The following is a 14,557-nucleotide window of genomic DNA, read 5'->3' as shown; positions in this document are numbered from 1 at the left end:
AAAAACGCATGAAATTGCCCTCCTCAACCCAACTCATGAAATGTTTAACTAAACAAACGAAAACACTTTAAAAAGGACTGAAAGCATTATACTCCTTATGTAATCACCTTAGAAGTTATTTTGTTCAAAATGATCAAAGAAATGTCAAAAACAACACGGGATCCCACAGTTCGGGTTCTATTGATTCTGGATGCTGATCTTTTGAGCAACATGACAGAACTAACAGAGCACGAAAGGAATACCACCCACAGGGCTGCAAATGCAGCCTCAACTCCAAGCACCCAGCTGCTCAGAGCTGAAAACCCGGGAGCTCTTCTTTGAGTTGAGACGTCATGGGCTCTGTCGGGATGGCCCCTCCCAGGTCACGTGGAAAAGGTCTGCCTCGGAACAAAATTCCACTAGAGCAGCCTAAGACAGAGAGTTTTCTGGGAGAAAAGTGAGCTATGTTTGCGGTCCTAGCCATCAGTGCAGCTTATTTTGTTTTAAAGGAAGACCTGCTATGAATATTTTGTGTTTCTATTTTGTTTTATTTAATGATGATACACTATTAAGTCTGAATTGCAAAATAAAATCCAAGAGCTTATTATTTAACACAGGTATACACTGTTTCCTATGTGACTAGCAGACACTAAGCTCACTTCGATCTCAGAATAACACTAGGCAATGGGAACCATCTTCCCTCCTTTTACACCTGAGGAGACAGAATCACCAAGAAGTGAAGAGACTTGCCTAACATCCATAGCCTGTTCCTTGGTGGGGCTGGGCTTAGAATCCAGGCAAGAAGCTCCAGAAACAGCATGTTGTTAACCACTATGTACCACATGCTCTATTAGTAATTTACGAATCTTCTTAAAAGCTCATTTAGTCTTGCCATAAGCTGGGGAGATTTCTAAAGCACATGAAAGCCACTAGTGGAGACGTCGACTCTTAGATGCCACACTGTCACTCATGACTTAGAATGGGAAAATCTGCTGGAGGGCTTTTGTGACCTGGGACTCCGGAGACCTGGAGCCCAGGGCTGGCTCAGGTGCTGGCTTCTCAGGGAAACTTGGAGAGGTACTGAAGCACACTGATGGAATCATGGGCTCCAGCATTAGATAACCTTGCATTTTTAGACTAGAGATGCAACATATTAGTGAAGTGTCTGTGGATAAGTCACACAATCTCTTGGAGACTCAGTTTCCCCCTCTAAAAAAATAGGAGATGAGGATTATCTCAATGAGATGGATGAAATAGTTGGATGGCATCACTGACTCAGTAGACGTGAGTTTGAGCAAACTCTGGGAGATAGTGAAGAACAGGGAACCCTGGTATACTCCAGTCCATGGGGTTGCAAAGAGTTGGATACGAGTTAGTGACTGAACAACAACATTATCGTAATAGAATTGATCCAATACTTCAATTACTCAATGCCTCTCTGCTGCAGATTCTTTTATTACAAAAATGTAGTGCTGTGTTAGAGATCACAGTCCCATCTACCTAACAAATACTGTGATTCCATAATACTATGATTACAAGACAGTTGACTGGGCTTCCCAGGTAGCACAGTGGTAAAGAATCTGCCTGCCAAGGCAGGAGACACAAGAGATGTGAGTTCAATCCCTGGGGCAGGAAGATCTCCTAGAGGAGGAAATGGCGACCCACTCCAATATTCTTGCCTGGAAAATTCCATGGACAGAGGAGCCTGGCGGGCTACAGTCTATGGGCTCGCAAAAAGCTGGGCACAAAGAGCACACATCCCCAGGCACGACAGTTGACTATACTAATACTGTACTATATTTATATAGTGCTTATGATTTCCAAATATTTTCACATCTATGTTCTGGTTAGATCCCCATTACTAATCTGCATAGTATTCAATCCTCATTTTATGGGTGAAGAAATTGAAGCTGAAAGAATTTATTTGGCTTGGCCATGATCATACATCGTCAGGTGACATGGCTGGCCCACAAACTCTGAGCTTTTGCTCCTTATCCAGGGTTCTTTTCCTTATAATTTGCTGGGTTTCCGCAGAAGACATGAGGCCTGCTTGCAATAATCTTATAGCACAAATGGGGAAAGTAAAAGAACATAAAGAAATAGAAATGAATACTAATTGCTCCAAGATCTTAGAGAGGATGGAGCAGCTGTCTCTGGTTTGTGTGTCCGTTAGCATGTACTGAGGGGCCTCTTACACATCCAGTGGCAATGTGATGCCCAGGCTTGCTTGGAGAGCAGAAGCCAAGGTAGAGTTTCCATGAGGAGAATGAAGCAAAGGAAATGAGAGACATTTAACGAAGACATGGTTGCAAGAATGCTCATAAGCAGTGAATGGTAACTGATGGCTCTGGAAGGGAATAGAAGTGAAGCAGTTGGAATGATTGGAGATGCACATAATGAAGGTTTTCTCAAGGGCTGGCCTTGAGGTTGACATTATTTAATGTTATTAATATTCTCCATGACAGATATATCAGATTCGCTCAGGGCCATCTTTTCCTGGGCTCAATCCCTTGCTACTGCTATTGAGTTATTTGAGTTCATGGAACCCTCTTGGTTCTGCCACCCGAGGCTCACTGCATACAACTCCAGTCTCAGGTTCCTCCTGCCACTTGAGAGTCCAGTGACATGCCAACTTCTAGAATTTAGGATTTGACTTCTGAAGCAACAGCTAAAAGGACTGATAAATGCAATATGAAGTACAGGGGAATTATCTCCCATGATGAAAATTCTGGACCCATGGGAGACATGAGATGGAAGTGGGGCAGATAAATTCCCTCTCCTTTCCTTCCTCCAGTGAGCTATTTGGAGGAGCAGTTTCTCTGTACAGCCTGCCCAGAAACAGCCTGTGTGGCTGTGACTCTGTGGCTTATTATAAGGCAGTTGCCGGTACAGTAACATCGCCTTACATGATTTTGCATTCTTCCATGCCTCACCTTCCTTCCTTTCCCTCACTCTCACTGTCCTAGGTTTCAACTAAAATATACATTAGCATTTAATCCTTGCTCAAGTTCTGGGACAGCAGAAGTGAAGGGATTGGTGAAGTCATAGTTGAAATTACCCAGTTAATTAAAACATCCAAAAACAGGTATGAAAAGATATAATAAGTCATGGAAATGTAAGTAGTCTGATAGTGTAAGAAAAATGACTGGTGAAAAAGTCAATAAACTCAGAAATCAGAAACAAACTACAGATGGGAAATGATAAGCAGAAAGCTATGAAGGGGCCCTTCTAGCTCACCAAGTAGGAGATAAATACCATGATGTTTAAAAGGTTAACATCACAGAAATGCCAACCCCCACTCTCCTACCTGCTTAACATCCTTTAACAGCTCCTTCTCATGGTGCTCAGGATAAGTTTCAAACATTTTTGCATGACTCAAGAGAAAGACCCTTCCAGGTCTAATTTCTGAGAGTCTTACTTTCTCTAAATATGTTGTTGTTTAGTCGCTAAGTCATGTCTGACTCTTTGTGACCTCATGGACTGTAGCCCACCAAACTCCTCTGTTCTTGGGATTTTCTGGGCAAGTATACTGGAGTGGGTTGCCATTTCCTCTTCCAGGAGATCTTCCTGACCCAGGGACTGAGCCTGTGTCTCCTGCATTGGCAGGTGGATTCTCTACCACTGAGCTACCAGGGAAGCCCTCTTAATACGCAGAAAGCGACACACACAAAAATGTTACTCCCACCCTAACAATGAGAGAAATAAGTCAGATAGTCAACAAAACCATATTTGTTCTCGAGCCAGTCAAAGAGCTGAGGTTGGACAATAAGTAGGTGAATTAAATTCCAAAAAGCAGTGTGCCTCTCTGAGGAGAGGCAGAAACACTTGAGTTGTTTTACCTTTGACAGAGCATGGGGAAGAGAAACAGCCACTATAAAAGGAGGGAAGGTGAAAGCAGGCAACATTTTAACCAGTTTTTAAGAGGGTGGTCATCTAGTGTGATTGTCTAGAACTCCTGGGAGCCCCAGACACAAGAGGACAAGAAGAGTTCACACTCATTCTTTAGCACTTTTCCAAAGGCTTCCTTCCACTGGATGCTCACAAGAAAGACTGGGAACAGGAGAGGAGACATGTACCCCTACCGGGCTGCTGCAGCTAAGTCACTTCAGTCGTGTCCAACTCTGTGCAACCCCATAGACGGCAGCCCACCAGGCTCCCCGTCCCTGGGATTCTCCAGGCAGGAACACTGGAGTGGGTTGACATTTCCTTCTCCAATACATGAAAGGGAAAAGTGAAAGTGAAGTCGCTCAGTCGTGTCTGACCCTCAGCGACCCCATGGATTGCAGCCTTCCAGGCTCCTCCATCCATGGGATTTTCCAGGCAAGTGTACTGGAGTGGGGTGCCATTGCCTTCAATACAGCCTTGATGTACTCCTTTTCCTATTTGGAACCAGTCTGTTGTTCCATGTCTAGTTCTAACTGTTGCTTCCTGACCTGCATACAGGTTTCTCAAAAGGCAGGTTAAGTGGTCTGGTATGCCCATCTCTTTCAGAATTTTCCACAAGAGAAGACTCTACACATGGACATCACCAGATGGTTCACAGCAAAATCAGATTGATTATATTCTTTGCAGCCAAAGATGGAAAAGCTCTATACAGTCAGCAAAAACAAGACTGGGAGCTGACTGTGGCTCGGATCATGAACTCCTTATTGCCAAATTCAGACTTAAATTGAAGAAAGTGGGGAAAACCACTAGACCATTCAGGTATGACCTAAATCAAATCCCTTATGACTATACAGTGGAAGTGAGAAATAGATTTAAGGGACTAGATATGATAGAGTGCCTGATGAACTATGGATGGAGGCTCGTGACATTGTACAAGAGACAGGAATCAAGACCATCCCCAAGAAAAAGAAATGCCAAAAAGCAAAATGGCTGTCAGAGGAGGCCTTACAAATAGCTGTGAAGAGAAGGGAAGCGAAAAGCAAAGGAGAAAAGGAAAGATATACCCATTTGAACGCAGAGTTCCAAAGAATAGCAAGGAGAGATAAGAAAGCCTTCCTCAGCAATCAATGCAAGGAAATAGAAACAATAGAATGGGAAAGACTAGGGATCTCTTCAAGAAAATTAGAGATACCAAGGGAACATTTCATGCAAAGATGTGCTTGATAAAGGACAGAAATGGTATGGACCTAACAGAAGCAGAAGATATTAAGAAGAGGTGGCAAGAATACACAGAAGAACTGTACAAAAAAGATCTTCATGACCAAGATAATCATGATGGTGTGATCACTCACCTAGAGCCAGACATCCTGGAATGTGAAGTCAAGTGGGCCTTAGAAAGCATCACTACGAACAAAGCTAGTGGAGGTGATGGAATTCCAGTTGAGCTATTTCAAATCCTGAAAGATGATGCTGTGAAAGTGCTGCACTCAATATGCCAGCAAATTTGGAAAACTCAGCAGTGGCCACAAGACTGGAAAAGGTCAGTTTTCATTCCAATCCCAAAGAAAGGCATTGCCAAAGAATGCTCAAACTACCACACAATTTCACTCATCTCACACACTAGTAAAGTAATGCTTAAAATTTTCCAAGCCAGGCTTCAGCAATACATGAACTGTGAACTTCTAGATGTTCAAGCTGGTTTTAGAAAAGGCAGAGGAACCAGAGATCAAATTGCCAACATCCACTGGATCATGGAAAAAGCAAGAGAGTTCCAGAAAAACATCTATTTCTGCTTTATTGACTATGCCAAAGCCTTTGTATGCTCAATGCTTAATAAATGTTAATAAAATCAGGGTATATTAATAAGCTAGAAAATACAAAATATAGCACAAACCAAGCAATCTAGTTTAAGTTTTCACATTGAACATACAAAGTTCAAAATTACTGGAAGTTTAAAAAGCAATATAACAAATGGGATCACAGAAATGAAAAATGAATTGTATTTAATTTGAAAGCATAAATCACAATTTAAATCACAAGAGTTAGGATAACAAAAATGCTAATCAAAAGTTCTCAATCTACCTAAAAGATAAAACCAAAATGATAAATTTGGCTTTAAAGAAGGAACTGACTCAGAGAGGCTTACATTGGATATATGGAAGACATTTTTAGGGATCTTAAGCATGGAGATACATTCTTTTTTTCTAAACAAACACACACATACATTCATATGCTCACAAACACTTGGAATATCATAGGCATATCACAAGTATGGTCTGAAATGTTGTTCTATAAATCAGCTGTTGAAAACTCAGAAGGCATTTATCCTTAGAAATAACATCATGTAAACACGGTATTTTGTTTTACAGACTGCTTTCACAATAGCCTATTTAACCCATAATATAAATAAACTACTTTCTAGAACTTTTGCCTCTCAAGTTTCTGTTGGATGTCCAAAATCTAGAACAGAACCTGGTGTATGTGTTAAGGAGTTGGTAAGTATGCTGAATGAAGGATGCTGAATGATTAATAGTGGGAAATTCGTTGTGGACACAGACACTGTTCTAAAGAGTTTTCAGGGGTTGTTTTAGGCCATTATCACAGCCTAATAAGGTAGTGTTTTTCAGATAATGAAAGTGATAAAGTTAGGAAATAAGAAAGATTAAATTTATGATTTAAGAAATTTGCTTTTGACCTCACATCTAGGAAGAAAGCCTTCTTCTAGGGTGCATGCTCTTAACCACTGTACATACTGTGAAAATTAGTAAATAGAAATCTTATTTAAAATGGAGTTGGGAGGCCAGTAGGGGGAACTCTCAAGCCCTAGCACTCCAGATCAGATCAGATCAGATCAGTCGCTCAGTCGTGTCTGACTCTTTGCGATCCCATGAATCGCAGCATGCCAGGCCTCCCTGTCCATCACCAACTCCTGGAGTTCACTCATACTCATGTCCATCGAGTCAGTGATGCCATCCAGCCATCTCATCCTCTGTCGTCCCCTTCTCCTCCTGTCCCCAATCCCTCCCAGCATCAGAGTCTTTTCCAATGAGTCAACTCTTCGCATGAGGTGGCCAAAGTACTGGAGTTTCAGCTTTAGCATCATTCCTTCCAAAGAAATCCCAGGACTGATCTCCTTCAGAACGGACTGGTTGGATCTCCTTGCAGTCCAAGGGAATCTCAAGAGTCTTCTCCAACACCACAGTTCAAAAGCATCAATTCTTTGGTGCCCAGCCTTCTTCACAGTCCAACTCTCACATCCATACATGACCACAAGAAAAACCATAGCCTTGACTAGACAGACCTTTGTTGGCAAAGTAATGTCTCTGCTTTTGAATATGCTATCTAGGTTGGTCATAACTTTCCTTCCAAGGAGTAAGCATCTTTTAATTTCATGGCTGCAGTCAGCCCAAACCCAAGAGGAAAAGACATACTTTGTATCTCCAACAGGTAGAAGGTTACTCCTTTAACCCAGCAAGAGAAAGAAAGAAAGAAAGAAAGAAAAAAAGACTCTTTGCCAGGCAACAACCTGGCCCTTTAGAGACTGTCACAATTCAGCCAATGAAAAGCCACTACTTCAAATTCCCAGTTTCCTCCAATGAACTCTTTGTTTAATAACAGCTCCACCAACTCCTTTTCTAGAAAATAACATTCTTCTCCTTTGTTATTTGGACTTGCCTGTGGTATGCTACAGATTACATGTCCTGAATTGTATACCCTTGCTGTTCTCAAATTAACCTATTTTGTTAGTAAAATAACTGGCTGTTTTATTGTTTTAGGTCAACAATACTGTCTCTCTACTTTCAGTTTTAGGTCTTAAAAAGCACAGGACTAGAACCAGAATGTAGTTAAACGAATGGAAGCTCCATAAGGGCAGGATGTCTTCAGGACAAGCAGATTTATCCAAGCACATCAGTGCTATATAATAAGCACTCAATAAATATTTGACAACCCACTCCAGTGTTCCTGCCGGGAGAATTCCATGGACAGAGGAGCCTGGCAGGCTACAGTCCATGGATCCCAAAGAGCTGGAAATGACTGAGCCCCACTCTATTTTTGCCTGAAAAATCCCATGGGCAGAGGAGCCTGGCGGGTTACAGTCCAAAGGGTTGCAAAGAGTGAGACATGACCGAGCATGCATGCACACACAAATAAGTCAAAGAGTATTTTCCCCTTCCTTGGATATAGGGCCTATTCTAAGAAGCATGAATTATACCAAAAAGCCTGACATTTCCCTCCTTCTCTTTTGTTGGGTATATTTCTCATTTAATTTTCTCCCAGGTGATCAGTTATGATACTGTCTGCTTTGTTCTAGCTATAGCAACTGCACAGCCTGCTTTATATAATTTATTCACCCTCAGATCAAAATCTAACTCCTATAGCTAGAACTTCCTCTGTTACTGGAAGGAAAGCATCTGATTTCAGGTCTTCCCAATAAAATGTAACTGAAAATGCCTTCCAGTCCTCTTAGGGATTTGCCAATAACGCATAGAATAATTGGATTTTAAAGAAATTGCTTGCTGACCCCAATTGACATAAATTTTGTACAATCTGGGGGCGGGGAAGGGTCACGTTTTCTAAGCTGTTTCTGGTTTGTGTAGCTTCCTTTTTCCCTCTCCACAACACTCTCAGATTGTTTGTCTTTAGACCCCTTAGGGGAGGCAGGCTACCTAATCCACGGTCTAGCAAAATGAAAGCTAGTGATAACAAAGAAACGTTTCAAACAGAGTTGAAATGAGCTTCTTTCCTAGCAACATATGGACTACATACCAGTGATCACAATTTGATATTATAAAATAATGGCATATAAATCTAAAATAACACATCAATTATGCTAATTTACTTTAAAAACTATGTTGTCAGTTATTTAAACACACAGATTCCCAAGCAGTTCATCACCAAAGGAGTACTTCTCTAAAGAAAACTGGTGGTGGTGATGGACAGATAGGAGGTGGGGATTATACATACATTTGCTTTAGCAAAAGAGATGACGGATGATTCACTTCTGAATTACAACTCATACAGGACGTGAAGCATATTTCTTGAGAAAATAATACACTGCTGTTGCAAATACGAAGTATTGCATTATAAGAGGTTAGCAAACAACTCACAACAAGTGAAATCAATGATCGTGAAACTAAATTGAGATTATCTTATAGCTAAAATTAAGAAGAGCAGTATTTGAAGAGCAAGATGACGTCAGTGCAACACTGGTAATGCAGTATGAACTAAATGTCCTTCCCCCAGATCATGGGAAGTCAAACTACTGGTGCTTGTGCAGCATCACAGGAGCTCCGCGAGGCGTGGAGGCCCATGAAATATGCATTGGCATTCTCAGTAAGCTGTTTTGACTTCGAAAACATTCACTTAATAGATTTTGACACTGTCCATAAGAACTGCAGAAATGACCTGTAATTTTCGGTCAGTTTTTCTGACCATCACTACCCAGGGAACTTTAGTATATATTTTGATTACTCTTCTTAATGAGGAAAGATCAAGTCAAGAAATTACCTCTGGAATGGGGAAAGTTTGATCACTATACTCCCCAGATTTCATATCAAAAAACTTTTGGTTTATGCAAAACCAAGAAAACAGGAGATCAAAACAAATAAATGAAAACAACCCTCCAGGCAACCAACTCCTGCTCAGGCTGCCAAGGGTGGCTGTCCCCCAGAACATCCCTCCTTTCTGCTTCTGGGGTTTCAGGAGGCACAGAGCAGCCACAAGTCACCCACCCCAGATGGCAGCTGGCATCACGGCTGCCCTGGACTCTGGGCTCATAAAGCCTCGACCAGCTCAAATAGAGGGGGAGCTTGCAACTATGGGAAGGAGGCAGAGGTGAAGATCCTTTTTATTTTTCTATTCCCTGGCCAACTACAGTGACTTGGTACAAAATAGCTGACTAATAAATACACAGCAAACAAATTCTGGCCTCAGCTTACTTTACCAGCACCATATCCATAAACCTGCCCTCAACAGTTCACATGCTCTTTTCAACCACACATATAGCAGTGTAGGAAGTAACTCTTTCCTGTCCAAAATTAATTCCTGATCAATGCTTGATGTCCCAACCTTCCTCTACACTCAGGACATCTACATTGCCTCCGTGTCTGCTTTAGTATCTCCAGATTTATTTTGATTCTAAAAATCCCCTTCACAGAAGTATATAGTTTTATGAAACCCATAGAAATTTTAAAATTATTTAATTATTTTACATAATACAATTAAGATGGGAATTTTAGGTAAAAACATTTTATTTGAAATAAATATATATTTGCTTTCCTGGTAGCTCAGTAGTAAAGAATCTGCCTGCCAATGCAGAAGATGTGGGTTTGATCCTGAGGTCAGGAAGATCCCCTGGAGAATGAAAAGGCAGTCTGCTCCGGTGTTCTTACCTGGGAAATTCCATGTACAGAGGAGCCTGGCAGGCTAAGCCCATGGGGTCGCAAAAGAGTTGGACACAACTTAGTGACTAAACAACAGTAACAACTACCTCTGATTAAGACATCTAATTTTCTTAGGCTATTACATGCCTAACCTTACAAACATACAAAACCTAATTTCTAGAAGAGAAGTTTTGAGATTTCTGCATATTACTTTACCAACTTCCACCTTAAAGGTAGATAGTTTTCCTACAGTATTCTATATTAAACATACTTCTGTGTCTTTAGAGAATAGTGAAGAGGGAACGTGCTCTCCTCTCTGCGTATAATAAGAACCACCTAAATTGAGAAAACATAAATATATAAAGTATTAGATTTTGCGCATGCTCCTTGAGTACCACAGTAAGCATGAACTCTATTTATCCCAGAGCGATTCCCATTCTGTTTTTGAACCAAACACATTCGCTACGTGGCACAGCAGTTGATGATAAAGTATTTATTACCTTTGCTTCATTATCTCATGTAGTCTCCCATGCTGGACACACTGTTCCTCTAATTCATCATTTCTTCTCTGTAACTTTTCCAGTTTGTCATACGTATACCTCTTTTCTTGACTGAGCTGAGCTATTTCAGACCTAAAGAGATGTAAACAGAAATAACAGATGTGAAAGGTTTTTGTTACCAGAGCATGTTTTTATTGTATAACCTCATCATTTCCTTGAATTCTACACTTAAACATGTGTCAGTAAAATTATTTTACATAAAATAAAATATTGCAAAATTACGAAATGCCTAGTAGATGGGTATACACACTGCAGAAACTCAAGTGGTAGCACATTAAAGAATAACAACTTCCTCTAATAGAGAGATTTTTCAAGGAACAAGGAAAAATGATAATCAAATCCCATTTTTAAAAAGACTACTGTTAAGTTACCAAATGTTTACTGAGTATCTATTACAGGCAAGCTACCATGCTGTTACAGGAACAACCCCAGGCCTAATTTCTATGAAAAAGAGTTGTTTCTTTTAATTGACGTAACTAATTTAATGACACAAGATTAAAATAATATAGTTTTTAAAAATGGTGGTTCTCTGCTCCCTGATCCTATGTCTAGATTGTCAATGTAATTACTATTTCAGTTGTAGTTAATCAGTTTTATGTTACAACAACTACATAAATATTGGTCCTTGTTATCTAAGGAGTATACTACGATTATACATGTGTACATTTATATGGGGCTTCCTAAGTGGCATGAGTGGTAAAGAATCTGCCTGCCAATGCAGGAGACACAAAAGACATGAGTGCGATCTCTGGGTGGGGAAGACTTCCTGGAGAAGGAAATGGCAACCCACTCCAGTATTCTTACCTGGAAAATTCCATGGACAAATGTGCCTAAATGGGCTATAGTCTATGGGGTCTCAAAGAGTTGAACACGATTGAGCATACATGTATATATATACATATTTTCCCTAAATGAATAGGCTTTAGTGTGGAGTGATTGAGTGGTGAGCCATCTTTTCTGATGGGAGATTCCCAATAGTATCAGTATCTGTAATCCCTTCCCCTGTGGCCATTCTGTTTCTCAAAGGAAGGATTCTCCAGTTTTCTGCTTGTTGTGTACAACACTAACCATCAGTGGTCTAGGAGCTGATTGGAAGTAGAGGGGTGGTGTTCTCACCTTTCAGAAGGCAGTGCACACATGCTTGTATGTACTCAGTTACTCAGTCTTGTCAGATGTTTTGAGACCGCATGGACTGTGGGCCCCCCAGGCTCCTCTGTCCATGGGATTCTCCAGGTAAGAATACTGGAGCGGGCTGCCATTTCCTACTCCAGGGGATCGTCCCCACTCAGAGATCAAACCCAAGTCTCCTTCAGAATGTAGACTTTCAATTAATTCCTCTATTCTAACTTCAGTACAGCTATTTAAGCCAGTGCTTGCTGGTTTAATCTCTTCAGAGAGGAAGCCCATAGTCTTCTGGGTGGAGGAGTGATGGTCCCCTGGCTGCATGGGGTAGGGGGCAGAACTGTCAACTTTGGTTTCAGTCCTATGTTCCACTCCTGCCTTCTAAGGTTTTCTGGGATCCTCAGAGCAGATCAGCTTGCCTCACATACAAGCAACCTTGTCTGCAGACATTTAAGGTTCCTCTTCCTCCATTTGCTAAGTCAGGTACCATTCCCGCAATTTTCTTTCATTCTTCACCAATTTCATTTGGGATTACAGATATCTACTTTGATGATGGTTGATGTCTGTCAGGAAATATGCTACCTCTTCTGTGTCTTGGGTGGCTATTGCAAGTCTCAAAATTTGAAGATAAGAAAGACATCTATCCAAGAAAAATTATATCCTTGTCCTTGCTTTAATTAAACATTACTTCTCGCTCCACCGTTTCCTCATACTGCACTGCCTCAGGTTAGAACTGAAAGCTTAAAACTCTTGCATATTAAAATACGAGTAGTTGACAACTAGTTTGTTTCTTGAAGTTTAAATATAGAGTTGGCCAAAAGGCTCATTTGGAAAAACCCAAACAAACTTTTTGGCCAACCCATAAGACACTTGATATAAAATTACTTCCCTCCAAAGAAAGAATTCCTCCATTAGGAGCAATGGCCTTTTTAATTTTTTTTTTCCTGGAAAAGACTGGGATTTCCTAAAGGAGTTTACTTCAAGGACCAAACTGCTTCACATGGCAAAAAGCAATTTCTCACTTTAGTTCAACTCATTCCTCATTTTGTTTTTACTTTGGTTCAAGTTTCATCGCAAAGGAAGCTTGTTCTGATTAATGCGTGCAGTTCTCAATATGTTAGCATATTTTTTGAAACCTCTAGCTTTTATGCATACATTAACTTATAATTTATTCCCATGAACTGTGCTCTCCGCCTCATTCTTCTTGCTAGATTACGCATGAGGGCAAGGATTATCTCATTTTCAAGCTCAGATCAGGAACTCAATCTACATTTACTTTTTCTAATAACAATTTACTTATATTTGAAACGTCTAAATAAGTAAATAATCACTTGTCTCTCTTTTCAAAATCACATACAATATAAAAGAGTTTAGGAGCAGTTATATAAAGCTGTTAATTTAGTATTCTTCCAAGGTTAGCATTTTCTATCACAATATGCACTATGCACTAAAATTCCTAAAGGACCAAAAATACCCTTAAACCAGATTAGAAAAAAATGCAGAAGAATGTTTATCTATTCTCAGGTACTCTCCCAGAAAAAAAAAAAAACAGTCACTAAAAGAAAAATCAGGAAGGAAGCATAGATTTTACAGTATAAAAATATAAAGCTTTTATGCACAAATAACATGTTTTCATGAGAATGCTCCTTGTAACACTGTTTCTAGATCCAACCTTGTTCTGCAACCTAATATAATAAAACTTAACCCAGAAATGTATCAACAGATGATTAGTTACATTACATGAAAAAAGAACTATCAAGATGCTATTCTGATAATATGGCTATCTAAGAGTACTGGAGTGGGTTGCCATTTCCTTCTCCAGGGGATATTCCCAACCCAGGGATCGAATCTGGGTCTCCTGCATTGCGGACAGACGTTTTACCGTCTGAGCCACCAGGGAATCATATATATTGACCTAAAACATGACATATTGGTAAAAAAGGGAAATATTAAAAATCAGCATAAAGTAATTCTATCTTATAAAATAAAAAAATAATATCTCTTGGTGTCCGGATTAGAAATTTCTTTTTTCCCTTTTCTTTATTTTCTGAATTTTTACAATGAACATGTATTTAAGACAAAAAATAAAGTCACTTTGATTCTGAAAAGGTTCATAAGAAACAAAAAGAAGTGGGGACAAATTTTTCAAAGTTAAAAAAAAGGGGGATGTAAAAAATGAGATGAATGAATATTAGAAGCATTATATAATAAATCACTATTCCCCCCTCTTCATCAAAATTCCAATTAAAAAAGTACAAGAGATATGAAAAATATTCACAGAATAAACATAAATGGTCTATAAACATTGAGAAAATATTCAATTTCCCTATTATTCAAAGAAATGCCTAATAAAAGCAGATAAATTTGGCTTTAATAAAAGTCAAACATTTGTTATATGCCTATAATATACCAGGTTGTGGAATTCATCCTTCCATTATGATCTCAATTAATCCTACAAGGTAACTGTTTATTCCCTTTTCTCTGTGGGGTAAATATGAAATTTAATGATTTGCCTAAGGTCACCCAAATGGTTATTAGCCAAGCCCAGATACAAACACTGTTTGGCAACTTTAAATGGGTTGCCCCACCCACTGTGCCACACTGCTTCTCACTTCTTTTTATAAAAAC

The 14,557-nt window shown here is 39.8% G+C and overlaps 1 protein-coding gene across 10 annotated transcripts in view; it reads right to left on the bottom strand.

Annotated features, from left to right (window-relative positions):
• The window catches only part of SDCCAG8 (SHH signaling and ciliogenesis regulator SDCCAG8), a 250,331-nt gene that overhangs the window by 56,176 nt on the left and 179,598 nt on the right, over positions 1-14,557 (bottom strand). For all 10 annotated transcript variants that reach the window (XM_070385343.1, XM_070385344.1, XM_070385345.1 and 7 more), the window contains one exon: positions 10,748-10,879. In XM_070385343.1, coding sequence (XP_070241444.1) covers positions 10,748-10,879 — 132 coding nt within the window. The remainder of the gene's footprint in view (positions 1-10,747; positions 10,880-14,557) is intronic.

The sequence above is a fragment of the Bos mutus genome, chromosome 16, assembly GCF_027580195.1.
Source record: "Bos mutus isolate GX-2022 chromosome 16, NWIPB_WYAK_1.1, whole genome shotgun sequence".
Classification (NCBI taxonomy): Eukaryota; Metazoa; Chordata; class Mammalia; order Artiodactyla; family Bovidae; genus Bos; species Bos mutus.
The sequence above is the reverse complement of the archived record's forward strand: the minus strand, read 5'-3'. Positions and strand labels throughout refer to the sequence as shown.